Source organism: Delphinus delphis, chromosome 6 (genome assembly GCF_949987515.2).
Source record: "Delphinus delphis chromosome 6, mDelDel1.2, whole genome shotgun sequence".
NCBI lineage: Eukaryota > Metazoa > Chordata > Mammalia > Artiodactyla > Delphinidae > Delphinus > Delphinus delphis.
In genome coordinates this window covers 5,014,012-5,040,666 of record NC_082688.1, presented here as the reverse complement: position 1 = coordinate 5,040,666, position 26,655 = coordinate 5,014,012, and the positions used below count along the sequence as shown (strand labels likewise).

General features: G+C 58.4%; 2 protein-coding genes and 1 pseudogene across 28 annotated transcripts in view; 2 read left to right on the top strand and 1 right to left on the bottom strand.

The window, feature by feature from the left end:
• The window catches only part of PRRC2B (proline rich coiled-coil 2B), a 100,908-nt gene extending 93,040 nt beyond the window's left edge, over positions 1–7,868 (top strand). For 16 of the 23 annotated variants that reach the window (XM_060013927.1, XM_060013932.1, XM_060013926.1 and 13 more), the window contains 4 exons: positions 504–680; positions 1,264–1,355; positions 3,895–3,976; positions 5,222–7,868. In XM_060013927.1, coding sequence (XP_059869910.1) covers positions 504–680; positions 1,264–1,355; positions 3,895–3,976; positions 5,222–5,356 — 486 coding nt within the window. In that variant the 3' untranslated portion in view covers positions 5,357–7,868. Of the gene's footprint in view, positions 1–500; positions 681–1,263; positions 1,356–3,894; positions 3,977–5,221 lie in introns of all 23 variants that reach the window. The other 7 variants (XM_060013937.1, XM_060013939.1, XM_060013944.1 and 4 more) reach the window with 2 other exon arrangements.
• Positions 7,869–8,974: 1,106 nt separating this feature from the next.
• LOC132426858 (uncharacterized) lies at positions 8,975–10,120 on the bottom strand (annotated as a pseudogene).
• A 1,107-nt stretch (positions 10,121–11,227) lies between these two features.
• On the top strand, positions 11,228–26,655 carry POMT1 (protein O-mannosyltransferase 1). 5 transcript variants are annotated; one of them, XM_060013923.1, is made up of 20 exons: positions 11,228–11,343; positions 12,137–12,288; positions 13,370–13,476; positions 13,646–13,696; positions 14,242–14,388; positions 15,172–15,283; positions 15,643–15,708; positions 15,794–15,887; positions 16,030–16,185; positions 16,985–17,115; positions 17,443–17,538; positions 18,632–18,724; positions 20,245–20,341; positions 21,794–21,886; positions 22,111–22,231; positions 22,540–22,637; positions 23,212–23,325; positions 24,019–24,145; positions 24,951–25,128; positions 25,794–26,655. In XM_060013923.1, exons 2-20 carry the CDS (start codon positions 12,167–12,169, stop codon positions 25,966–25,968), a joined length of 2,178 nt encoding a protein of 725 aa, XP_059869906.1. In that variant the 5' UTR covers positions 11,228–11,343; positions 12,137–12,166; the 3' UTR covers positions 25,969–26,655. The 5 variants fall into 5 exon arrangements, with proteins under 5 accessions (XP_059869906.1, XP_059869905.1, XP_069396844.1 ...); XM_069540743.1 differs by having other exon boundaries at positions 11,237–11,343; positions 26,212–26,655; XM_060013922.1 differs by lacking the exon at positions 25,794–26,655 and having other exon boundaries at positions 24,951–25,776.

The following is a 26,655-nucleotide window of genomic DNA, read 5'->3' as shown; positions in this document are numbered from 1 at the left end:
CTCCAAGACTGCAGGAACCCTAAACCCCAGACCCCAGTTGTTTCCTGTCACCTTCGGAGGCAGAGCATGAAGTAGTGTTGCCTTTTTGTGCTGCGAAAAAGGGCACAAGGATACCCCTCCTGTGTAGCTCCCATCTTTGGGGACTCGCTTGGACACTGCTTCCTGAGAAGGCTTCTAGACCTTCCTGACCTTTCTCCCCGCCCCCCAACACGCACATGGGGTTTGCCGCCCGCCTTCCGCACTTGACACCCGTAGCTGTCCTGCTTATTTTCTAGCCGTCCGAGTTCTTTTCTCACCAGCTAAGGCTTGCCCCCTACCACTGAGAGTATGCAGTCTAGGGTGATCTCTGCTGTGTTCTATCCAGAATCTATCCTACTGTGGGAAGGCCTTGCTTCCTTTCATCTGCAATGAGAACGTGAGGTGGGATGCGCGGTTGCTCTTGGACGCGTGTGTAAGTGGTGGTTTGTGGCCTCCTCCCCCTGACTGTCCCTGTTGTCCAGCAGCTGACGATGCCGCTGCCTGGCTCCCAGCTGCCCCTGCCTCGGTACGGCTCTGGGCAGCAGCCCCTGCTCCTGCCGCAGTCCCTCCAGCTGTCACAGGGGCAGAGCCTCTCTGTCGGGGCCCCCCGAAGGATGCTCCCACCTGGCTCCCAGCCTTCGGTCCTTAACACCAGCAGAGAGGTGAGGATGACTCCGTCTTGCTGTGGCCCTGGGGTGGGGTGGGGCTCCCGTCTCAGAGACCCTTTCTGGCCAGTCAGGAACCACTGTTGCGGGGGCGAGTGCCGGCGGTCTGGGACGCAGGCCCCGGGCCTCGCCAGACCGCCGGTGGCCCACTCGTTGCCCAGTCCTCTCAGTCCCGTGGCAGGAAGCCCTGGTCACGTGTTACTAACAACGTGAACAGGCCTGCGTGAGCAGGGCAGGGAGGAAGGTGCCTGCGGCTGAGGTCTGGGGGGCCGAAGTCCTTGCCAGCTCCCGGGGTGCTGCAGAGGGTGGCCTCCGGGGCAGAGAGGGCCCGTTGACTGCGGCCAGTGCTCAGGGGTGGCGCACAGTCTGCCCTCCCAACCCGTGCCAAGGGAACAAACACACGTGGTCGCTCCTGCCTCCAGCCTGCACTGGAAGGCCAGGCGTGCACGCTCCTTGACGAGATGCCTCTCTGTCCTGAAGCCCTCGTGGCCCCCACTGGCTCTGCCCAGGGTGGTTGGTGGCGGGGGCAGCTGTCCCCAGGGCGTTCCAGTGACAGCCCATCACTTCCCGGTGTCTTTAGTCCTCTCAGATGGAGATGAAGGGCTTCCACTTTGCCGACAGTAAACAGAATGTTTCTTCAGGAGGCTCCATGCCATCACCGCAGACCTACAGGTAAAGAGACGCCCTGGGGGTCGGATGCTCACAGCTGAGGCCTCTCTGTGGAATCGCGGGCCCAGGGAGAGCAGCGCGAGGGCACTGAGGCTGGGTCGCCTTTGTCAGCCTGTGTGTCACCGTGAAGTTCCAGTGCTGGGACACAGGAGACTCAGGAACTCTGGGGCATGGCTTTGCTTTTAATCATCATCATAAAATGTTCTGGTATGGGAGAACTTTCTGGAAAGGCAGGGAAAGGAAAGGCTCATGTTATAATAGCGTCAGGACAGACCCTGGCTACTAACAGCTTTCTCACCAGATGTTTTTTTAAAGATTCACTGGCAGAGAGGGCAGATACCCTGGAAGTGGGGGGCGGGGGTTCCTCTCCTGGGGCCACATGTCCCTTGAATGGCCTTGTGACCCCACCAGGGCTTGCTGCTGCTGGGCTCGCATGGCGAGAGCTGTACCTTCTTTGCCTTCTCGGGATCTGTCTCCGCCTCCAGTAACTGTCCCGGGTCCCTTGGCTGGATTCAGAGGGGGGCTTTGTATCAGTCACGATGTTGAGTTACAGTTGACCCTTGAACAACGCAGGGGTTAGGGGCGCTGACCCTCCATGCAGTTGAAAATTCAAGTATAACTTTACGTTTAGCCCTTCGTGTCCACAGTTCCACATCCGAGGACTCGACCAACTGCAGATCGCGTAGTACGTGCTTACTGAAAACAGTCCACGTGTAAGTGGACCCATGCAGTTCAAACCCGTGATGCTCAGGGGCAGCAAGGCTTAGCGTGTTAGAAGGCCAGGGAGCGTCTGCTTCTGATGGCTCCCACCCGCGGAGAAGTGTGCGGCTGGGGAGGCAGCACGCGGCGCTTGGCCCGAGGGTTGGCACAGTCGACTCTTGTTACGTGTGGGAGATTCCTGGAGATTCCTCCTGTCTGCACATGAGTAAAACAGGTGTGCGTGACCCGCAGTGCCCTGCGCGAGGCTGCCGGCGTGGCTGAAGGCAAGGTTGCCTGCACGGCCGCCCGCCCTGCCCCGTCGCGCTCAGAGTGTTGAGGCCGAGTCCTGCCCCGTGGTCATGTCAGTCTGTGCTCCAGCTGCATTTCCCGAGAGAGGGCTTTTTGTGAATTTCCCCCCGTGTCGTTACTTTCCTGTTCTTATTCCCACTCTCTTGGCTTGACTTACTTTTGTTTTGCTTTCCAACCATATTTTTCACATAGGCCAAAATAACAGACCTGTAAGAAAAATATACATGGACAGCAGCGCCAAACCATGGGTGTGATTTGGAAGGAAAAAGGAAGCTTCAAGCATAGAGAGAGGCTGTCGATCCCCTGCTGCCCCAGGCAGGTTTTAGCCTCCTCTGGCTGCAGAGCCTTCCTCAGAGGCAAATCCGGAAAGGGACGCTCACATAACAAGAGTCGCCTGTGTCCGTTCACTGTAGGAATGGCAGCAGCAGTTTTATTCTGTGGAGAATCTTTACAAAATATAAGCCTTACTTAGTAGCCTTTGTATTGCTGGTGTCTTAGTGGGGTTGGGGAAATTGGTATATTTTTACAGTGCAGTGTTGCCTGACTTTTCTGGAAACAGGGCTTCTGAGGCATGCCCTGTCAGAAAGGCGTTCCCTGGTCAGCTACTCGGGGGGCGTGCATGCCCGAGAGGGCTTGCTGGGGAGTCGGGGTGCACCTCGGCACAGGGCCTGAGCGGCCCGTGGCCCCCGGGGGAAAGTCCTGTGGAACTTCGCACACGTAACTACCTAACGATTTTGACCCCAGGATCTTTTTTCCACGTAGCGCCTGGTTAACATCCTGGGAGCTAGTTGTCTGGTCGGTGGGGCACATTTAGAAAGGTGCTCTCCATTTTTGTTATTTTGGTGTCTCTCTTTACCACCCCTACCCTCCACCCCACAAGAGAAGACTGGACAGATACTCAGCATAACTCACGCATCAGGTTTGTTCGTTTGTTCGTTTGGGTTTTTTTTTGGCTGCGCTGTGCGGCTCGCAGGTTCTTAGCTCCCCGACCAGGGATCGAACCTAGGCCCCCGCAGTGGAAGTGCCAAGACCTAACCTCTGGACCACTAGGAAATTCCCTTTTCTTTTTGAAGTCTAAACTCCTGTTGGAGTTTAAGTTCATTTTTGTTTCTTTTCTAATTTTTTTTTTTTTGCTGTGCCACACGGCTTGTGGGATCTTGGTTTCCCACCAGAGACTGAACCTGGGTCCACGGCAGTAAAAGCACCAAGTCGTACCCGCTGGGCCGCCAGGGAATTCCCTCGTGTCAGGCTAATAGACCTTTTGTCTGGAGCGTCATGTCGGTCTAGACCCTCCAAACCTGAGAGACGGTTGGTGTCCGTCTGTCGTCTTGACCGGTCAGTGTCTGCCCGTGGTGGGGACCTGGCCTCTGCCCCTCAGGTGTGTCCCCATGAGCTGGGTTGGAGGTGCCAGGGCCCAGTGGCGACCCCCTCGCCCCCTGCGCTCTGGCTGTCTGGGTCTGTTTCCTCTGTTGGAGGCTTGACTCCGTTTCTGTGGTGACGCGTGTGTTCTCATCCCCTCCTTTGGTTTTTTCAGGCCTAGCTCTGCTAGCCCCAGTGGGAAGCCCTCTGGATCAGCAGTTAACATGGGCTCTGTGCAGGGACACTACGTTCAACAGGTAGAAGATGGCTTTCCAGACCCTCCAGCCCCGGACGCTTAGGCCCGTCTCCAAGTGCCAAAAGAGGAGGGACTGTCCAGCCGTTTGCGTGCTCCTCTTAGAGAGACGAGCCCTGGCGCTTAGAGCATGGCGTGGGAGCCGGGGAGCCCGAGCCCCCCCCGGAGAAGGCACTTCTCCTCTTGGCGGGCGTCTGGGTCCTTCCTTGTCCGCAGAGAAGGGAGGGTGCGGGTTCCCCTGAGGAGGTGGTGCCGGAAGGTGGACTCTCCCTCCGCAGCCATTGGGCTGTGAAGGCGCTGGGACCCGCTTAGGCCCGTGGGTCAGCTCTAGAAGCCGGGGGTGTGCGTGCGCGTGCGTGCCTGGCGTGTGTGCCTGCGCGTGCTGGCCTCGTAAGTGCTGTGTCTCGTCCTCGTCTTGGCCGGGTGGGATCCAGACGGAATGACGTTTCCCCGTTTTATAACGAGACGGGTCTCTCGGCGTCTTGGCCTTCAGCGTGGTTCTCTTCACTCCTCTCAAATGTGACCAGGCTCCAGAGCTCAGGCTCGTCAGGCGGGGGTGTTAGTAAAACAGCGCTCCTGGATGGTGGAGCTGGAAGCTCGATTGTTCATTTCACATCTCCTAACGTGGTTCCCCGAGGGTCGCTCTTTGAGTTGCTTGGACTGAGCTTCTAGAGCCTTCTTCAGAGCTCCCCCCACTGTATGAGGGGCCGAAGGCAGGCTGCTCACTCTGCGACACACCTCACTATGCAGAGCTGCAGAGTGACGGGACCCTGACCGCGGCTCTGGAGGTCAAACTAGGGGCTTGGGGAAAGGTTTCCACACCGTGGGAGTCGGGGAGGGTGGAAGATCTGGGAGACCAAGTTGGGCGAGAGGCCCTGCGCCCCCTCAGCACAGTCGGGAGCTCTGAGGGGCGTGGGGTGCACTGATTTGAAAAAGGTCCCTCCAGGCGGCCTTGGGTGTGCCGCCTGCAGAGGCCCCTGGGCAGTGCAGAATGCTTCCCGGAGGACCCGGGGTCCTCCCACGGCTCCGAATCACTGCGCTCAGCGCCCGTGGGAGGGACCAGAGCAGCCTCATGCCAGCGTCCTTCCCAGGCCAGTCACTTCTGAGTTTGGTCCTTCGACCGAAGGATGGGCTTCTTAGGGTGGCTTTCCTCTGACTCAGGAGCAGGAAGCGGGTGGTGGGACCGCGGATCCTGGCAGGTGTGTCTGCGTAAGGGTAACTTTCTTTGTCCCCATCCGTCTGTCCAAAGGCAAAACAACGAGTGGATGAAAAGCCCAGCCTGGGAGCCGTGAAGCTGCAGGAGGCCCCCTCAGCCGCTTCCCAGCTGAAGCGAACTGGAGCGATCAAGCCCCGGGCGGTGAAGGTGGAGGAGAGCAAGGCCTGAAGATGCTGGGCCTGGCCTGCCCGGAAGGACTGCCGCCCCTCGACCTCGCTGCCACCGGACGCTGGGGAGTCTCCCAGGTGGATCCACCGTCCACCGACCTGGCCCGGACTGCGAGATCTCCCTGCTCTCCTCCACTCCTGAAAGCTCCGTTGTCCAACCAGCTTGCACCCGTGGATCCGTGGCATTGACCTGCTTGGCTTTAACACGAAAAAAACAAAAAAGCAAATGACTCCATTCCCGCCTCCTTTGCGCCACGACCGTGGAGTGACCGAGCCGTCGTGCCGTGCAGATTAACCCCGCCCTCCCCTCCTCATCCTGCTTCTGGCGGCCAAGGCGCCCTCCACCGAGCTTCCTTCCCTCCCCGCTTTCCGTCCCCGGGCACAGTGGTCTGGCAGCAGGGCCGTTTTAGTTGAGGCTTTTTGTTCTAAAAAGCAGCTAAAGGTTTTTACAAAAGAGAAAGGAAAAGAGAAACACAAGCTTCGTCTGTAAGAGCTGGACTTTTATATGTTCTTTGCCGTCCTCTCCCTGACCCCTCTTCTGTTGCGGTAGTTTCCTTTTAACCTCTCTCCTGTTTCATTTGATACATCACTGCTGTGATACCTTAAGAGGTGACGCGTAGGAACGTGCCCTCTCCTCTCCTGCTCTCTGTGTCTCGGTTGGTTAACCTTTGAGGTTACTTGCAAAAAGAAGTGGTGACTTAAGACACCGCTCCTGAGCTTGCGAAGCGGTGGTGGGAGGGAGGGAGGGGAGGGGGGATGGCGTTTTAGTCGGGAAGCCGCTGGCCTGGTGACCACAGCGACTTCATGGGCGGCCCGGCCCGGTGAAGTTGACGCCGTTTTTAGCATAAGAATTACACAGAATTTCTGTCTTGAACTCTTCAAAACTGGTGGGGACACTGACCGCTGGGCACCTGAGGTGAATCATGGAGATAGAAGGCCCTGGCATTTTCCAGTCTGGCCTGGACGGTGCGAACTGACAGCACCGCCAGCCCCCGTCAGTGTCTGCTTCTGGGACTCCAGCGCCCGCGGGGCCTGATGTTTTCCCACGCGCTCCCTCCCCTCCGAGCTTCCCTCGTCCTTCCTGAGCTGTCCTTCCTGAGCTGCCTCCGTGTCTCTGGGTCCTCCTGTCCCTCCACCTCTCTCACAGCTCGTCACTGGAAGCCACGCACTTCCTCTGTGGTGACGGACGCGTGGACAGTTGTCACTAGAGACCGTGCACTTCATCCGCGTGGCCGTGAGCGCATGGACGGGGGTTTGGTTGGGTCTGCGACAGAGGCGTGAGCTCTGGGAGGCTGCTGGGAGGGCTTCCTTTTCTCTGCTCCCAGCAGCAGACCCAGGCTGTGGGGACAGAGAGGCCTGAGCTGGGCAGTGGGTCTCTTCAAGGACAGAGCAGTGTCCAAGGGGAGGATGGGTTGTAGGGCTGACGGTGACTCCCAGAACAGCCTGGGTAGCCTCGTAAGTCTGCAGAGCTGCCTTTGTCAGAGTCTGTGAGGCATTTTATGCTAGGCTTTTGTTTTTAAGATAAGAATTAGAAGGAAATCATCCCAAATTCTGTCGTTCCAAGGAAAGGCGAGGGGAAATTTGAAGTTTTGCTCACGCTCTTGGGAGTAACTAACGCGCCATCTACCTGCCGTTGCTGGCGGGTCCAGGGAAGACCTGCCTCGGAGAATGGGCAGTAGGCGATCGGGGGCGTGCCCCACAGAGTCCACCCGCAGTGTCGCCACAGGTGTGTGACAGTCACTCGGGCAGTGGCTCTAAGCTCTGTCCAGTGTGGAACACGGGGAAAGAAGCGCCTTGGGAACCGCCGAAGTCACTTGTTGCTCTTCAGTGCTTTAAGGAAGTGGGGGAGCAACAGCCTCCTGGCAGAGGGTGCAGGGCTCCTCCGGCGTCATCCGGGGAGGCCGGTTTTCTGAAGGGTGCTTCGCTGCTTGATCGATAGTGTTCAGCGCTCCCCTCCTTGCCTCCACCCTCAGGCCTTACTTCTCACTAGCTTTTTTTTTTTTTTCTCCTTCATCCCCTGACTCTTTACTCGGAAGGCCCTTCTTGAAGGGCTGCCCACTGGCTCACCTGCTCTTGTCTCCCTTCCCCCGCGAGTGCCTAGCTGCCGTCCCCGCACCCAGCCGCCCTGACTGAGCTCCTCTCCGCTCCAGTCGCCCCTGCAGAGGCCACACACTCACTCTTAGAAACACGGCCAGACCCCTCACACCTAATTTCAGTGCACATTGTTTGTCAAAAGGAAAAAAGGCTTTCTCATTTTGAAATGGAACAGGACAGTCCTGGATGCTGTTACAAACTCTCAAGCTGTGTGCTTCAGGTGCACCTGCCATCGGAGTGACGGTACTTCCTGTTTGAGAAAAAATAAAAACGAAAGGGTCACCTGTTCTCCAGCCCTTTTCTCTACCCCTGTATTTCCCCACCCCCACCCCCCAATAAAAACAGAAAACACTAGAATTTATTTATATGTATTGATGTTGTAGGTCTAGGTGAAAAAAAGTAAATGTTTCACTGCTCTATTTATATATAATGTCTGAATTATTCTGTGCAGGAAAGGCCAGGAAATTGCATGTGAAGTTCAGTGCGTTTACCACCTTCGTGTGCCCAAGCTGCAGTCTCTTCCCCGCTGAGATACAGATTTTACATTGAACTCTGGAGGCAGAGGGCAGGCCTTGGGCCCAACCAACACCCCATCCCTTCCTTGGTCTGATGAAATGCAGTTTTTAGTGCAGAGATGTCTTAAGGTGCAATCTCTCTCCTCTTTTCATGTGCTTTTAGAGCCAAGCTCAAGGTAATAGGACTTAGGGTCATATTTTGCCTTCAAATCCCCATCCTCAGAGTGCGTGTCCATGCCAAGGCCTCTGGCAGAATGCCTTGGGCCTTTGGCGGGAACAGGTGGAGACTAGCGCTTAACCTTTTCTGGGGGTGGGGGTGGGGTGTCAGGGTCTTCTCGCTGAGCCTCTGCCTGCTAAAATTACCCTCCCTTCCCATGCTGGCCGCTTTGCCCTGGCCCGCTGATGGTGCAGCCCGTTGTTCAGCAAGCCAGTGTCCTGCAGTATGTCCAACATCAGTTAGCGGGGTAAAAGCCAAGAGCATGGGTCCATGTGTCCTTGTCCACCCACTGAAGACTTCTTTGGCATGTGTATTTGGTCCGGTTCTCTTTGCTTCCCCGTTTTAATCATCATCATTATGGTTTTCAAACATGGGATTCATACGCTTTTGGCTCTGGGTTCCTTCAGGGGGAAAACTAAAGTACGACTATTGCACATTCAGAAAATCTGGTTGGTCCAGTTCCAAAGCCACGGTCATTCCAGCCACTGCCAGGGGATATTGGGGCATCTTGTCATTAAATAACGGGCATCAGTTCTCTCCGGCTCTGCCCTCGCCCTCCTGTCTTCTGGACCTGCTTTCTGGATGGTTGATGAGGTTGGTGACTGATGGTCAAGGGCCGAGGAGACCAAGGGTGCACACGAGGGCATGGCCACGCCCAGAACTGGCCTGCCGAGGCAGTGTGTGGCCAACTGCTGACGCCCCCTCCCTGCTGTGTGCTTCCCCTCCACCAAGTAGCTGCATGTTGCCTCTCAAATCTGCATTTGTCCCATTTCTCCTGCAGAGCTAGCCTGGGTTAGAAGGTCTGTTGGAAATGGCCTTCGGCAACCAAGGACACTAGGGTGCTTGTTTGTACTGTTCTGTGATGACTGGGAAATGCAGACTTCCAGAAAGCCGGCTCTTCCTGTTTGAAAAGTGAACTGGACCTAAGACGAGCAGATCACCCGGACAGGAATGGCTCAGTGTTGGGGTCAGACACTCTGTCCCCCAGCCGTGCCCTCCACCGGGACCACCAGCGCATATTTGACTAGTGATATTACAACCTGCTGTTCACCATTTCTCCATCCCAGTTAGGTGGTCTCCAAGATGGTACAGTGTCCCCGGGGCCCCGTCTTCAGCGTGCTACAAAGCCTCGGGGTGGAACTTTCTGTTAAGGCTCTCTGTGGATGACTTTCTTCCATTGTGTAAAGGGGTTCCTGTACTCCCAAGCTTTTGACCTCATGCCTTGCATAGTAATAAGGGTTCGGGTTTTTTTTGTTGTGTTTTGTTTCCTTTTGTTCTTATTTTGGCCTTTCCTCTGTGTCTTTTCACGTAGACCAGATATTTGAAAGGGCAGACGATGGCTAAAGGTGTAACGTGCAGCTTGCTTCTACGTTGTTTGGGGGAGCTTCTACCTTGGGTGGGAAATGGAACCGTGGGTCCAGCAGGCCATGGTGGCACACTCACCCCTCACCCTTCCCTCCGGTTCAGTACCTACGGTTTCTCCTTTCAAATATGTGATTGTACTAGCTCTTTCCATACGAAAGAATTCTCCGTATTTAAATAAAAAAAAAAAAGTAAAAAAAAAACAAAACCCACTGAAACTGAACATGCTTTGTCAGGTTGTGTGTCCCTTGACTCTCTCATTTGACCGGAGACTTAGAGATGGAAGAGTTTTCCTTTTACGTGGAAGATAGGAGTGACTGGGCTGAAGTGCCCTACTGCAATGTGAGGGCGAGGAGGGGGTGAAACCCGAGGTTAAGGTGCATCGTCCCAGTGGGTGGGCGTTAGCACTGCCTGCCCCCTGCCCTTCCTCACCCCACGCGCCCCAACTCCCAATGAGAAGTGGGTGGGTCAGAGGTTAAGCATTTGATTTGTCGTGTTTTGTTGCCACTTCTGATGTCCCTTTTCTTTTGCTGCACTTGGGCTTGGCTTGGAACGAAAAGCAAGCCAGGCGTGGGCAGTGAAGGATGGAGAGCTTGGATTTGGGTTCAAGTGGTAGTTCTCGGTTCTGCAATCCACTGTGTGCTGTGTGACCTTGGGAAGGACACTTCATTCAGAGTCACAATTTCCATAATTGTAAAACGTGGGTTGTAAACAGTAGCTACGTCGTGGGGTAGTGTGCATGCACAGAGGTCATGGGCAGCACCCAGCCCGGTGCCTGGTCCCAGGTAAGAATGCAGGAAACTTATAAATTATGCCCGAGTAAATTCAACACTTTCCAAAAGGAAACCCCGCCGGCTGATTCCTTCTGAGCCTCTCCACTGTGGAAGCAGGGGACCCGGGTAGGGCGCGCCCTGCAGCTCTCAGGGCCACACCCACCCCCTGGATTCCCTGCTCCTGGGGACCGGCGGTCCACAGACCTCCAGGGGCCTGACCGCGAAGGAGCCCGAGGGCCCGCAGGAGGGAAGCTCTGGATACTCGAGACCAGACGGCCCCTGCTTTCGTATCAAAGACCACAGGCTGAGAGCCCGGGCCCAGGACGCCCTCTGGCCGCAGGCGCAGGTGAGCCCGCGCTCCCTCTCTCCCCACAACCCGGGTAAGTCAGAGTCACCTGCACTGCGCTAATGCTGGGTGACGGACATGGGAAAACAGGAAAGAACCATAATTCCAGTTATTAAACCTGCAGTACCCTTCTGTCCACAAGTATTAACTCCCATATAGACGAGGGGAGGAAGAAGGGGTGGGGCTGGGCAGCAGAGTTGCCTTCGTGCCGGTTAACCGTCCGGGTCACTCCCTTGACCTGGAGCCGTGTCCCGCTGCAGAGCAGGCTCGGCTGGGCCGCGCGGGCCGGAGGGTGGGGTGGCGTCCGCGCCACACTGAGCAAAATGCCCATACGGTCCCACTGTGTCGTCTTAAAAAGGCAGACGTGTGTCTAGTGTGCCCAGGAACCCTGGGTTGCCCAGCCGTGAATCACAGACAGCTGACGGTCTCCTGCACACCCTTCGAGTCCGGGTCTGGGCTCGCCCAGTGCGCAAGCGCGCCACTCTCGCCCAGTGCGCACGCGCGCTTCACCCCCGGCGGGCCCCGCAGGCGCGGCGAATCGAGCGTCGAGCGGGCTAGTGGGCGGCGAAGAGTGCCGAGCGGCCTCGTCCCCAACGGTCCGCGCCCCAGCCCGCGGCCCTCAGGCGTCCGAGGCGTGGCCCGGCGCGGGGAGCGGCTCTGAGGAGACTGGAAGAAACGCGAGTACGTTTGGGGCGCTGTGGACCAGAGCCCAGGCGCAAGCGGGAGAGTCAGTGCGGAACGCGCGTGCGCGGTCTGTGGGGCACTGTGGCGGGGGGCGGCAGGTCTTGCCTGGCCCGGGGGTGGGGCCGGGGCAGGTGTGCCGGGGGAAGGGGGCGTCCGAGGCGCAGGTGAAACCTTCGGGAAAGATAGCGGCCTGCGGGAGAGAAAGGGGAGTTCCGGGAAGAGGAGTGGGGGCCTCCCAGGGCAGACAGGGTCTCTGGAGAGAAGGGGGTGCTCAGGGCAGATGCAGCTGCAGGGAGAGAAGCGGGCCTCCAGGGCAGATGCAGCCTTGAGAATAGAAGGGGACCGCCGAAGGCCAGATGCAGCTTTGATGCGGGAAAGGCGGTGCCCAAGGCAGATGCAGCCTTAAGAAAAGTGGAGCCTCGGGGGAGGAAACGGGGTTGCCCAGTGCAGATGCGCCCTCGGGGTGAGAAAGGGGGCGCCCAGGGGACGGTGCTGGCCCGCGGCGGGAGGGGAGAGGAGGGAGGATCTTGGCGCAGAGGTGGAGGCTCTGAGCCTCAGGGGGTGGAGGTCACCGCGCTGTAAGCTGGCCACACTGCCTCGGTTGGGAGGGGCCAGGAGGCCGCCTCATTGACCGGAAGTGCCCAGCAGGTGTTGGTGGAGTGAGTGAATATTGAGTCCTCAGATTCCCACCTCGGTTGACCGCTCGTGAAAGCAGGGTCTTGTCACAGCGTCTTTCGAGCCTTCAGGGGGCCACCTGTGTTCTGACGACAGCTCTTCCCTGCTTTTCCAGGGCATCGTCCCCGGCCCGCTTTTCTACGAGATGCTGGGATTTTTGCAGCGCCCTGTGGTGGTGACAGCTGACATCAACTTGAATGTCGTGGCTCTGACAGTGGTGGGGTTGCTGAGCCGACTATGGCAGCTTGCCTATCCAAGGGCCGTGGTGTAAGCCAGGCAACTCCATTTTGGGTGCATCGGAAGGAACCGTAATTTGTTCAGTGCATTGGTGACAGGAAGTGCCTTTTTGAACAGCGTAAACGGGAGAGTAAAATTCCGGGCTTCCTGGTGATGGGTGTCTTTGGCAGTTAGAGGAGAGACCAGCTTGTCCCCAGGACAGCCCCTGCAGAGGCCACCTGTTTGGTCTTGCCCCGTAGGTCAGGAGTGGGTGCAGTAGCCTTGGGTGACCTTTGACAGTCTGGAGAGTGGAGGGCTTAAGATTGAGGAATTTGGAAGTGAGTCCGCACTGATACAAGAGTGTGTTCTTTGTCGTAATGGGAAATGATTGCTGTTATTATTAAAGGGCTGTTCATCATCTGATTAATACATGTGTTCCTTTTCACTTAACTTTTTATTATGGCAAATGTCAAACAGATACACACATACAGCGAATGGTATATTCATCACCCAGCTTCAACAGTTACCAGCTCATAGCCAACCCCTTCCCTGCAGTGGATTTTTTTGAAGCACATCATAAACACTGTGTTTCATTTGTAAACAATTCAGTATCTATCTCTAAAAGATCAGGATTCTTAAAAATCACGTGACCGCAGTAGCATCATCACACCTAACAAGTTGCCAGCAGTTCCTTAATGTCAGTGAAAGTCCCTGATTGAAAGAGGTTTGTTGCGGCTGGCGCCTGCATGCCTCCCTTTTACACCTGTTTTGTCGGGTCACCAGGTCTGATTCTGTCTCTTAGCTGCAGGCACGCTGGTGGACAGGCAGACTAGCTTTGCGTTCAGGAGGCCTTTTGGAGACTGGCTCACAGTACACCCTAAACCCAAACATAGGGAGAGAAATAGAACCTGTGTCAGGAAAGCCTCCTGAATTCCCAACTTTCGTGGGGCGTTTCCCTTCCTGTCCTTATGGGTGTGTGATGCTGCACACGTGTCTTCATAGTTGGGGCAAAAGTCTGACCTTTGCTGGTCACTCTGCAAAGTCCTTTGGAGACACAGGTGTGCATTTATCCTCATGCCTTTTGTGTACGGTTAAGGTTTCCAGTTGACTATAACATGGGTTTGCTTTGCAGTTTTGATGAAGTGTATTATGGGCAGTACATCTCTTTTTACATGAAGCGGATCTTCTTTTTGGATGGCAGCGGACCACCATTTGGCCACATGCTGCTGGCCTTGGGAGGTAGGATTCATTAGTAAGAGAGGTGGCCCTTTAACACTTATAGGTGAAATTTCTTCAGGGCAGAAGCGGTGTCTTATTCTTTATTATTGTTCCCTTATTGACTGCCGTGGTTTGGTGCTTCAGAAATATTTACTGAACAGGATAGTTACTGATTAATCTTCTGTTTTAGGTTATTTAGGAGGATTTGATGGTAACTTTTTGTGGAACAGAATTGGAGCAGGTAAAGTATCGATTTCGTTTCCCTTATTAACTTGCATATATTAGATTGGAGAGGTCGTAGCTTTCATAGGGATTAACAACTATGGTCTATTCATCTGAATCCAGGGTATGGTAAATGTTTGGGTACAAGTGAAAGATTTTCAAAGAGTCCGGTAAGTTCCTTAGTGTTTAGTTACAGTAAGTACTTTATCCCTGGTTTTTGGTACGCATAGCATGCTCGCCGTATGTGGCATCTGATTGCCGTTATCTTTTGTACGTATGAATGTTATGTGTTGCCACAGTGTTTTTGGAAATAGATGGGTAAACTTATAAATAAGGATTAACTCATTCAGAGTCCTCGGCATCACTCCCGTACTTCCTGAGAACTGGCCCTTGACCGCACGGAGCTTCTCAAGGCCCCTGCCGTGGGCTGCACACTCTGTCCCTGGTGGGGCCCCCAGCCTTGCACTGTAGTCTGTGAGCCTGGGAGTCTGTGTGAAAAGACACTGCAGTGTAGGGAGGTGGTGTGTGCGCAGTGCTCTCAGCCCCGCTGTGGTTCTCTTCCAGAATACAGCACCAACGTGCCCGTGTGGTCCCTGCGCCTGCTGCCGGCCCTTGCGGGGGCCCTGTCGGTGCCCATGGCCTACCAGATCGTGTGGGAGCTCGGCTTCTCTCACTGTGCCGCCGTGGGGGCCGCTCTTCTGATTCTGATCGGTAAGGCCTGGTGGGGCGCAGGGAAGATCCCAGCGCCAGCCCTTGTTTATGTCTGTGCGGCCCCGGAGGGCTCAGGGTTTAGTAGACGTGCCCCCTGCAGTGTCTGCCGCTCGCAGGACGGAAGGACGCACATCCAGTGTGTCCAGATTGGACTCTGGGAGTCACCCCACTCCCAGGCCGGGGGACTGTGGAGCTGTGTGTGCAGACTGTGACGTCATGGAGGTGCAGCCGTGTGTAGCGGGGCTGCCCCAAACGATACTCCTGCGCGCGCCCGCCGTGAGCACCTCCCCCTGCAACCAAGTCTGTCCTTGAATGAGAAGCTACCCCGTACTCCCGCCTCCTAGGCCTTGACCAGTGGAGATGGACTCAGGAATTTGTGGGTATTCCTCAGAAGGGATCTCTTGGCCCAGGTCTATGAACAAATGACATTAAGTCAGATGAAAATAAAAAGAATTCATGTCTGCTGAGTGACGACCCTAACTGGGCCCCTGTGCCCACAGAGTGTTAGAATGTCCAGGCGGCCTGCGGAATCTGTATTTCTTTTCTCAGACGAGGAAAACGAAGGCTCAGGAAGGGCAGTGACTTCCCCAGAGTCCCCCAGGTCTCGGGAGGCTTGATTCACACCTCAGAAGGGGCCTTCGTGGTTCCGGGGCGTGTCCCCTTCCAGCCACCCCGAGCCCGAACTTGCCACTCTCACGCTCTGGGACGTTTGACAAGGGCCCTTTCTTGTGGACGTTTGCCCTCGCTGCCCAGCACCTGACGCCCGTGTCATTTCCCCGACAGAGAACGCTCTGATCACTCAGTCGAGGCTGATGCTTTTGGAATCAGCGTTGATATTTTTCAACCTGTTGGCCGTGCTGTCTTACCTGAAGTTCTCCAACTCCCAGAAACACGGGTATGGAAAATGGGACGTGCTCTCCTAGTTACTAAGAAAGATGAGTCCAGGGGGTTGGTCGACCTGAGCAGGTCTGATGCCTTTCCACGCACGGGAGCCGCCCCAGGCACCTCGACTGGCTCTTGGCTGACTTTACAAATAATCCTCATCTTTCTGTAACTCAAACTAACTGGAAAGATGTTCTGGCCAAAAAGGAGAATTCTGTCAGGACTGGCTGCTCCCTGGGGAGACGAGGAGTCCTTTCCTTGCACCGAGAGCCTGGTGCAGCCAGCTGACCCCGAGATCTCTGAGGGGGGCACCTTCTCTGGCCTTTGGGAGACATTCTGATCTCCCAGCTCGGCTTCTGTGCTTTGCTCCAGGCCCTTCTCTCCGAGCTGGTGGTTTTGGTTGATACTGACGGGTGTGGCCTGCGCCTGTGCGGTCGGGTGAGTTTGCTCCACGGGTCTGGGGCAGCAGCCATGTCCTCCGTGCTTGTCTCGTCTTAACTTTCTCTCTGTTGTGTCCCTTCAGCATCAAGTATGTGGGTGTGTTCACATACTTACTGGTGCTTGGGGTTGCCGCTGTCCACACCTGGCACCTGATAGGAGACCAGACGCTGTCAAACGTAGGTGCTGACGTCCTGGGCAGGGCGAGGCTGGCCCTGGGGGGTCGGGGGGCAGGGAGCGCCTGATGACAGGCCTCGGAGGGGGACAGACCTGGGCCCGCCTTCCCCAAAGCAGGGGTGACGTCCCCTCCATCTCTGGCAGGTCCGTGTGCTGTGTCACCTGCTCGCCCGAGCGGTGGCCCTGTTGGTCATCCCTGTCCTCGTGTACCTGCTGTTCTTCTATGTCCACCTGCTGCTGCTCTGCCGCTCCGGGCCGCACGACCAAATCATGTCCAGTGCCTTCCAGGCCAGCTTGGAGGTAAGAGTGACACCCCCAGCCATCCTAGAAAGAAGGCCACACTAGACTCAGAGTTTTCTTACGAAACACCGCAAGTGGGCCTTAGAGGAAAAACCAAAACGAGAAGTGAGGCATCGCTTCACTACTACTACACGAATTCTGAACATGCTGACGGTGTAGGAGGGAACGAGGGGTCCGCTCTCTGCAGTGTGACCTGCTGGGCAGGGGCCAGGCTGCACAGGACGAACGCGACTCTGGCATTCGCTCAAGTAACTTTGCAAAAATAATAAAATGCTCCAATTGTGGTGTCAGCAAGGTAGACTCTGAAGTCGGACAGAACTGCTCTTAAGGGCCGGCTCTGCTGACAGCCAGCTCTGTGTGTCTGGGGAAATTTCTTCACTCACCCACACCCCAGAGTTAGACGGACATAATTGCTCTTATCACAGGATGCCTGTAAGAAGTAAATACGGACGAATGGGGGGAATTCCCTGGTAGTCCAGTGGTTAGGACTCTGCGCTTTCACTGCTGGGGCCCGGGTTCAACCCGTAGTGGGAGAGCAGAGATCCTGCAAGCCACAAGGACGAGCGGGGAGGGGCTAGGTGAGCGCCTGGCCCAGGGCAGCCTCCGGTCGGTGGTCATACAGCGTAACATGTCAGAATTATATCACATGCAGTCGTAGCTAATTGTGAGATACAGTGATAACTGCCCCCACCCGGAATACACCCCGGCTGTCATAGGGGCTGGCGGAGGGGCTGGCGGAGGTGTCACGCTCTCGCTTTCTCTCTCCCTCTCACCGGCCACCCCTTTGCTCCTGTCTCAGGGGGGACTGGCGCGGATCACACAAGGCCAGCCCCTGGAGGTGGCCTACGGTTCCCAGGTCACTCTGAAGAACGCCTTTGGCCAACCCGTGCCCTGCTGGCTTCATTCCCACCAGAGCACCTACCCCGTGATGTAAGGAAAGTGATGTTTTTAATGCGAAGATTATAACGTGTTTTGTTTTTTCACATTTTTGCTATTACCAACTCTCACTTTCTGTGAGTAAGTTTGCGAGACAAAAAAACTGAGCTCTCAGGTCCCGATTATCGACGAGACTAGTTATTTCTGCGTGTAAAACCACTAGAGGGACTGGCACTGCCTGGGCTCACATCTTCAGCCCCGCTGGGACGTGAATGGATCTGGACAGCTCACTGGGTGGTGTCTGTAGGGACCTTGGTGGGGGGGAGGGGGAGGCCGCGGGCCCCTTGGTGCCCCACCCGCAGATGTACCCTCTTCTCGCAGATACGAGAATGGCCGCGGCAGCTCCCACCAGCAGCAGGTGACCTGCTACCCCTTCAAGGATGTCAACAACTGGTGGATTGTAAAGGACCCCGGGAGGTGAGTACAGGTCCGGGGACACCTCACCTTGGTCCCGGCCTCCTCTCTGTCCATGCCCCGTCCGCGAAGCCTTGGGACCGGCTCTGTGCCGGCCAGCCCGCGGTCCAGGACTTAGGAGCCCAGCATCTCCTCCAGGTGTTGCCAGGCGTGTCCCGACTCTCCCCACCCCGTGGTCTGCCCCCACTCCCCGCCGCCCTGCAGACGCCCGCCTTCCTGCCATCATCCCCACCTCCAGTCCCAGCCAGTCCTGTTGGTTCTGCTGTCAGGGTGTCCGTCTCCCCCATTGGTCTGTTTCCACGCCTGCCTCCCCGATACCCCACAGCCCCCCCAGGTGTCAGGTCAGGCTCCTGCTCAAACACCTCCCTGAGCTCCGAGCTCCACGGCCCTTAGAACGGATCCAGTCCCCAACTGGTCTGCAGGGCCGCGCCCTCCGGCTCCAGCCCCACTCCCCTCGCAGCGCTCACCCTGCCCCTCATTTCTGCAGGAAGGCAGGCTCCTGCCACAGGCTCTGCACCGCTGTCCCCACAGCCTGGAAGGGTCCCACCGGGGCCTCTTACTCAGCACCTGAAAGTCAGCCCCTCTGGGACGCTGCCTGGCCGCCTCCCAGGCTCCCCACCTTCCCCACTGGCAGCATCCCGTTGGCTTCCGCGTGTCCGCTGTCCGGCTGCCCACATGTTTGCTCCCTGGTTCCCACTCAGTGCAGTAACTTGAGGGTGGTGGCCACGTCCGTCTGGCTCCGCCAGATGCTCAGCTCCCAGCCGTGGGGCAGGGTCTGACAGGCCCTTGCCACTCTCCCCGAGCGAACGTGGAGCCACAGTCTGTTAGAAGGATTTCGGGGCAGGTGCGGGCGTTCGTAGCAGGTATGGCGCAGTTGCGGTCCGTGTGAAGGCGGCTACTAGTGGGGCCACGCCAGGAAGCTTGGAAAGTGACCTGAGGTCTCAGAAGAGGGTTAAAGAAAACGTACGCGCTGTGTTTTCACACGCTTTCACCTCACACAAGGAACACGGTGACCGGGCGGCTGTGCGATTCCACGTTGCGCGAGCGAGGACCGGGGCCCCTGCCGCCCCGTGAGCGCAGCTACACTTTCTTGCAGGCACCAGCTGGTGGTGAACAACCCCCCGAGGCCTGTGCGGCACGGCGACATCGTGCAGCTGGCGCACGGCATGACCACCCGCCTCCTCAACACGTGAGTCGCCTCCTCTGTTCAGAGCAAAGCGTGACCGCTGCTGTGCGCCACTGCCTCTGGCCTGGCTCTGCCCTCGATGTCGGGGTGGGGGGGCAGGGGACCCCTAGTGGTGGTCGCAGGGTAGGGGGAGAGCCTTAGTGATCTGAGTGGGACAGCAGCCTCTCACCCGTCCTGCAGGGGGGGGCCGGGGTGACGGGCCGGGGTGATGAGGAGAGTCCTGCCTGGAATGAAGTGTGGGTGTCCTTGCAGATGGGGGACCCATGGGAAGGAGAAGTGAGTTCAGGAAGGATCTCAGCTCGGGGATGGAGTCAGGAACCCTCCCTGGCTTGACCTCTGGGCAGCCTCCGCATATTGACGGGCCCGGGCCACCTCTGCTCTCCTTCTACCCGGCCTCTCGGGCCATCTCGTGGGTCTCAGTGACCCCACACTCGCGCCCCAGCCCCGGCCTCCCCGCTGGATGCCTGGGCTCTCTGCCTCCCCTTCTGCTTCCCGGGGAAGGAGCTGGTTGCTCAATCCTCATCCTCTTCCGCCACCCCTGTAGTCGCTGTGTCGGGAAATCCACGAAGGTCGCTTCCTTCTCTCTGCACGCCCAGCCCCGCCCAGGCCCCGTTCCCTTTGTCCTGCGATGCCGGGAACCCCACTGCCTGCCCCCTTCTGCACGCGGCAGCCACGGCTCCCTCTGAAAAACACACTCTACTCAGTGACCTCACGTCTCTGCGGAGATCCCAGTGTGACTGTCACACTCAGAATCACACCCCACCCCTCCGCTGGCTGCAGGTCCCCCGGGACCTGGCCCCGTGACTCCAGTCACCCTAGCCCCCCACTATCCCCAAAATGACCATGTGCAGCCCCCCTGGGGCCTTCAGTTGCTCTGTCTGCCTGGAACGTTCTTCAACTCAGGTCCCCCCACACACACCCCACCCCGTGGCCCACTCGCTCACTTCATTCAGGTGTCAGCTGAGATGTCGCCGCAGCAAAAGCATTGCTGTGTGCTGTGCCTGCCCTGGTCGGGTGTCATTCGTAGCACTCCCAGGGCCTGCGCTCGTGACTGACGTCCTGCTCGCTTCAGGGTCCCCGGCTCCTCTGCGAGGCCTCGCGCAGAGTCTGGTGAAGCGCGGTTTCCTAGTGCGTGGGCGAGGGGAGCCGGGGTTTCTGGGCGTGTTGTCCTCCAATAGTAGTCGTGGCGCCCCAGCCATTTCCGAGAACTGACCTCAGGCTGCTGCCGGCTGGCCGGGTGAGCTCCCAGGCTCAGCCCGTCCTCTGAAACGGGGATGACAGGCCCCACGCTTTAGATGGGTGTCTGCCAGATGCCCCCAGAGATGTCATGATTGCAGAGTCCGCCCTCTCGTGTTTGATTTATCGCCCGGCTCCTACGTGCTGCATCCTCGGAGTGGCAGCCGCGGTGCTTGAAGGCTGACTGGCTTTGTTTCCTGAAGAGCGTTCTTTTTCCCGTAAGAGCACAGTGAGCGCCTTTCAGAGGAGCTCGGGAAGCCCCTCGGCAGCGCTGTTTGGTTTTCCAGGCACGACGTCGCGGCTCCCCTGAGCCCTCACTCCCAGGAGGTGTCCTGCTACATCGACTACAACGTCTCCATGCCCGCCCAGAACCTCTGGAGGCTGGTGAGTCTAACCCCAGCGGCCGTGCGCGCTGGCAGCACGGCCCGGTCTAAGCCGCCCCTTAGGACAAGTGACTGCCTGTTCTACGGAAAGGGGGAACTGGGTAGTTTTCTTCTATCAGAGGAAGGAGCTTATGGTACGATGGACGGGTGGGCACTCTGTATGGGGCTCACGTGGCATTGCTGGCAGAAGGTCCCTCCCACTGTTTGGCCTCCAAACCAGTGCCCTGAGCACACTGGGAGCCTCTTTTGTCAACCCTCACCAGGGATTAAGAAGGGTTTCCCTGGGGACAGGCAGGGCCATCTGGGGGCTGATTCCTGGCACTGCCCTCCTAGGCCCTGGGCCTGTGGTCAGGCAGTGCCCTGGGCAGAGTGGCAGGAGGAAGGTTCTGTCACTGGGCCGTCGGAAGTCAGGGACACGCGTGAGAAGCGCAGCGGCGGTGCAGTGGCTGCACTGGGCTAACCTCCGGGGGAGCCGGGCTCCCCTTCAGCCCCCACAGGCTGCACGCCTATAGCACTGGCCCCCCGCCGGGTTCTCGATGGTGTGAGGCCAGGCGCTGCTGGCCCTCTGCGAAACCAGGGTCCGGGGAGGCCGCCTCTGTCTCTGTGCTGGCGCTCTGTGCCGGCGCTCTGTGCCGCAAGTAGGTGTCTGTGCAGCTGCCTCTGTCCCCTCCCGCAGTGCTCCTCTGATGTGAGTCGTTGCACCAGCCCCTCACCACCAGGACTCTCCTGGAGGCCACGCCCACTCCCCTTGCTGCTAAGGCCCATTGCCGATCCCTTCCTGCTCCTCACCCACTCCCCTTGCTGCTAAGGCCCATTGCCGATCCCTTCCTGCTCCTCAGCCCCTCTGGTGGCACTTTGAGCCCCACACGCCCCTGTTTCCAGGAACTGAAGCTCCGGGAACAGGCAGAGAGGACGGCTGACCGGAGGGTGAGGCCCGGCCTGGCCTCCTCGTCCTGTCCTCACTTAGCCCCTCGGGTTCTTTCTTGTCAGTAGCTACGTGACTTCCCGGGGTCATCGCCAGGCTCCAGTAAGTTAAATATGGCAGCGCCAAGCTCTTCAGACGTTAGTTTTCTATTCCCCAGCGTCAGGAGTGCCCTGTAAGGGCATCTTTTCAGGGACAGTCTCTGACCTTCCTTTGCGCCATCTTTGCGCAGCATCAGGCGTTGCAGAAGCTCAAGGGTGAGCGTCCGTCCTTAAGTCCCCACTGAAAAGGCTGCCCTGTGCAGTCTCTGGAGGAGGGCAGTGTCCTCTCCCCCGACCACCCCCTCCAGCACCTTGCACAGGCGTCAGCAATAAAGTTGATGGTACCGTCTGGGATCAGCCGTCAGCTGCCCTTGGGGGACTGTCCCCTCATATCAGACCATGTCAGTCTCACCGTGGTGACTGGTCTTCGGTTTTACACTTAAGGAAATTTGAAAAAGAGTGAAATAACGGACCAGACCTGCTCTTACAGGACATCGTGAACAGAGAGTCGGACACGGACGTCTGGAAGACCATCGTGTCAGAGGTCCGCTTTGTGCATGTGAACACCTCAGCCATCCTCAAGGTCAGTGATGCCGCCTCCCACGGTCCTGCCAGGTGGGACAGAATGACGTGTTGCGGGAGTGGTGAGGGCCCTCTGTGACTGCTCAGAACCGAACCCTATCGTGACGCTCCCCAGAGCAGAGCCGGCCGCCCTTGTCAGCTGCTGGCCAAGTGACCGGGGTGGGGTGCCCCGGGGCCAGGCTGAGCCGGGCCCGCCCTCACACCCTCCCCACTTCTCTTCGCCAGCTGAGCGGGGCGCCCCTCCCGGACTGGGGCTTTCGGCAGCTGGAGGTGGTCGGGGAGCAGCTGTCCCGGGGCTACCACGGGAGCACCGTGTGGAGCGTGGAGGAACACCGCTACGGCAGGAGTGAGCCCCGGCCGCGTGGGAGGGGCCGCGTGCGCTCCGTGCTCCGCTGCAGACCCTCGCCCTCCCCCTGTAGCTGGAGCGGTGATAGGACTCTGGGTGGGGGCGGGTGTCCCTGGAAGGCAGGGCAAGCCGAGCTTTCTGACTTGAAGGGTGCTGAGCGGGTGGGTGGGCCGTGTGCTGTGGGGAGAGCCACGTGGAGAGGCGCACTCTGAGTCCTGGCGGGTTGTTTGGAAAGCAGCTGGCGCTGCCACTGGGAGCTCCCTGACCTGGTTCTGCTTGTATCTTGTGGGTTCTGGTGTGTCTGCCAGGCCAGGAGCAGAAGGAGAGGGAACTGGAGCTGCACTCCCCTACGCAGACGGACGTCAGCAGAAACCTCAGCTTCATGGCCAGATTCTCGGAGCTGCAGGTGACAGGCGGGCGGGGGGGTGGGCGACCTTGCCCACTGGGTGCTGGCTCCTCGCCAGGGCAGGCACTGCAGTCTGTAGAACTCCCGCCTGCCCAGTGTCAGCCTTTAAACCGGGACCTGACTCGGCAGGGAGGGAGCATTTCCCTCTGTCCACTCTAAGTACTTGCCTGGCACTGTCGGTCCCCTGCCTCCTGGCTGTCCTGCCTTGTGGCTTTGCCGGCAGGAACAGTCAGGAGCCAAGGAGACTGTGCAGCAGAGTGACACTGCACGCAGGTCAGGGCAGGACGGGCCACGGTCAACACGGTGCAGCCCCAGAGGACTCAGGGTCCCAAATCTAAAAGCACCCTTAGTGCCCAGTCCCATCCCTTAAACAGACGAGGCGACCGGAGCCCAGGGGTAGGCGCCTCCTGGGCTCATCGGCCCATTGCGCTGCCTCTGTGGCATGATCTAGATGAACTTGAGGTCGGACGCCCACGTGAGAGGGGCAGCGGTTTACTCTGCCCCCTGGCAGATCCCTGAGCGATGAAGGCGGCTGGCTGTCCGTGTGACTCCCAGCGGCCTCTGCTTTCCGCAGTGGCGGATGCTGACAGTGAGAAGCGACGATTCCGAACACAAATACAGCTCCACGCCGCTGGACTGGGTCATGCTAGACACCAACATCGCCTACTGGCTGCACCCCAGGACCAGTGTAAGCAGAGCGTCTGTGCGGCAGAGCTGTCTTGCGCCTGCGAGTTCTGTGATGTTAAGAGCAGCTGTTGCATCCGACCAAGTCCCAGCCTTCCTGCGCTTCCCTAACAAAAGCCTGGGACCTGTTTTTAGTGCTTTGGCAGCTCGAGGCCAGAGCTCCCCTGAGATGCCAAGGAGTCGGGTCCTAGCTTGTCCACAGGTCGAGGGAAACCAGGCTTGGTGGCTGCGGTGGGAGCGCATGGCTCCCCTTCTCTGGCAGACGTGGTTTTTGAAACAGCCCTGCTTGATTTCCCGTGTGGCACATGGCGTCTGGGCCGGTCAGTGCTCTGTGTCCCTGTGCATCGTCTCTCTTCACCTGGGAGAGCAAACGCAGCACGTAGCGGGTGCCCAGTAATCACCTGCTGAGGGGGGGTATGTGCTCAAGATGCTCACCCTTTTCCTCCCCCCCGGAAGTGGGGGGCCACGGCTCGCTGGGAAGCGGGGTCTGAGATGAGCGTCTGCATCAGCCCCCTGGGAGCAGCTCTGTTGTCAGAACAGAATCCCGTCTACTCCCGGCTCTCAGTTTCAGCTTACGGAGCTGAGAACCTTCGCACGTCCATCCCGGCAGCGAGGGCGGAGGGTGTGGTGGTGCCCGTGTCTGCTCTGGGCTGTGGCGTCTTGGCTGAGGTGACAGGGTCTCTCTGTGCGCCCGCAGGCACAGATCCACCTGCTCGGAAACATCGTGATCTGGGCCTCGGCCAGCCTCGCCACCCTGGTGTACGCCCTGCTCTTCATCTGGTACCTGTTCAGACGCCGAAGAAGAGTCTGCGACCTCCCTGAGGGTCCGTGCAGCTGCCCACACGTGTCTCACGCCCACTCTTTCTGGTTCTGACGGGAGATCCTTGTGCTTCGGGTGTCAGCCCGGCCGCACCAGCAAGCAGGGCCTTGAGGCCACCTCTTTGTTTCTGCCTCGAGGGAACTTCTGTCTCTTCCCCAGAGACAGCATGTTGCAGTCCAGTCCCCGCATCGCCTTCAAGGCTTCTCCGGGGACGTGCAGGTGTCGGGCAGGAATTGCCTGACACCCTGGAAGTGGCTGATGGGACAGAGGCGCCAGCGGGCACTTAGTCAAGGGTGGTGGTTTGCAAGGACAGAGACCCCATTCAGACCATCCTGAAACAGGAAAGGAGCAAACACCCAGGGCAGGGCCGGGCCCCGAAGGCCGTCAGGGGCAGGGAGGCGCCTTCTCTGGGCTCAGCTCCGAGCTGGTCATTCTCTCCACCGACTCCCGGCTCTCCTGGGCGGGTGCACGGGTCCAGCCCCTCCACTGCTCCCTGAGTAGTGAGACCCAGCTCGGAATCTCCGGGTGAGCCAAGGCCAGCAGGCAGTCGGGAATAAGCTGAGCCTGGCCCCCAGGAAGCTGGCATTTCTCAGGAAGGGGACAGTAGTACCAGCAGGAAGTTACAGGAGGTTCTTAGGACACAGTCTGTCCTTCCTCCAGAAATGTGGGAAGGCTGGGAGGGGACACAGAGAAATCAGGAGCTGGAGCTCGCGTGTACCTTGCGGATGAGGAGGCCGGCCTGCTGGACCGCCGGGAGCTTCCCAGCTGGACCGTCAGCAGCGCCGGCTCGAGATGACCTTTTCCCACAGATTGCTGGCTGCGCTGGGCACTGGCTGGGGCTCTGTGCGCCGGGGGCTGGGCCGTGAACTACGTGCCCTTCTTCATGATGGAGAAGACGCTGTTCCTCTACCACTACCTGCCCGCACTCACCTTCCAGATCCTGCTGCTTCCTGTGGTCTTGGAGCACGTCAGCGACCACCTGTGCAGGTACGGGGCCTTGGCAGCCACGCCCCCCTGGGGGTATGGGTCCAGGGGTGTCTTGAATGGTGATTCCAGTGTGATGCAGATGGGGTTAGGATCACAAGCAAGGCTCTGCAGGGGTTCAGAGGATGAAGGTAACGAAGGCTGCCGGGAGAGGAAGGTGGCTGATGTGCACGGGAGATGGGGAAGGCCCTTTGGGCCTGGAGAGCACCAGGAGCAAAGAGAAGGACAGGGAAACATGGGGCGTGACCCGGAGCAGCCGGTGGTTCGTGGCCGGACTGCGTGGTGCATGGCAGAGATAAACCAGGAAGCTTTGTAAACCGGAGCGAGTTCGGGAGGCCAGGGCAGAGGGGGAGCCCTCTCTCTTTGGTCCCCAGGAGCCTCGTAGTACGTCAGGAGGGCTGCACTCTGCTCACGGGGGGTTCGGGGGCAATACCCCGGCATCCGACCTTAGATGGAGCAGAAGCTGTGGAATTCTGGAAGAAGAGCGAATGAGGAGAGTGGGGCTTAGCGCATCGGGCAGGACGTGGTGAGGGCTGATGGTCAGGCAGGGGGTGGCCGGAGGAAGGAAAGGCCGGGGTAGGTGACCACGTGGGCGATGGATGCCCAGAGGACATCGTGGTGGGGACGGGCCGGCCTCCCCACGCCCGTGCTCTGCCCTGGGCCGGCAGGTCCCAGCTCCAGAGGAGCCTCTTCGGCGCGCTGGTCGTGGCATGGTTTGCCTCTGCCTGTCATGTGTCCAACACGCTGCGCCCGCTAACCTACGGGGACAGGTCACTCTCACCCAGCGAACTCAAGGCCCTTCGCTGGAAAGACAGCTGGGATATCCTGATCCGGAAAAACTAGTAGGATGCGGACACAGTGACGGACGGCAGGGCCGGGTCAGGACAAAGTAGAACCGTCTTTTGTGAGCACGTTTCCTTCTGACAACGCAGAGTGGCTCTGAGCTTGGTGGGGACTCAGGCTCGGCAGGGGTTCTGTTCTGGTTTCGCTGTTGAAACAGTCCTCTGACGAGCACCTCGTTTTGAGCAAAGTCTGTTTTCCCCCGGACCATAAAGATCAACGCCCTCCATGTCTGCTGACTCCTAGGAGCCCCGTGAACTAGCTGAGTGTGGAGCGGCCGGCGTGGGGCTCCTGTCGGCCTAGATGGAGGCAGGGAGGGGCCGGCTTGGGGCGAACCAGACGAGGCCCCGGTCTTGCTGTCAGAGGCTGGCGGTGGGCTTTGGCTGACTGGCCCGCTGACCTGCTGACCCCGTGAGGCCGCGGGGAGTCACCCTCATGGTTCAGGGGCACACGAGCTATTGCAACGCCGGCCTGAGGAGGTTGTGCAAGGCTGGCCGTTCCTCCTCGCCATCGCTGACTCTTTAACCGCTGCCCGGAGAGCCTGCTGAGAGGTGCATGAGCGACTAGCCTCCTAACCGTCAGGGTTTGTGTCATCCATACATTTCCTCGTCCTGAATTTGCCTTTTCTTAATGTAATTAAAAAGGGACAAAGTGACATTCATATTTGGTATTATTTATTGGATCTCTCTC

Coding starts and splice junctions, on each gene's coding strand:
- POMT1 (XM_060013922.1), top strand. CDS start 12,167: ATGCTGGGATTTTTGCAGCGCCCTGTGGTGGTGACAGCTGACATCAAC. Junction 14,389..15,171: donor CGCTCTTCTGATTCTGATCG/GTAAGGCCTGGT, acceptor TTTCCCCGACAG/AGAACGCTCTGATCACTCAG. Junction 22,232..22,539: donor GGAACACCGCTACGGCAGGA/GTGAGCCCCGGC, acceptor TGTGTCTGCCAG/GCCAGGAGCAGAAGGAGAGG.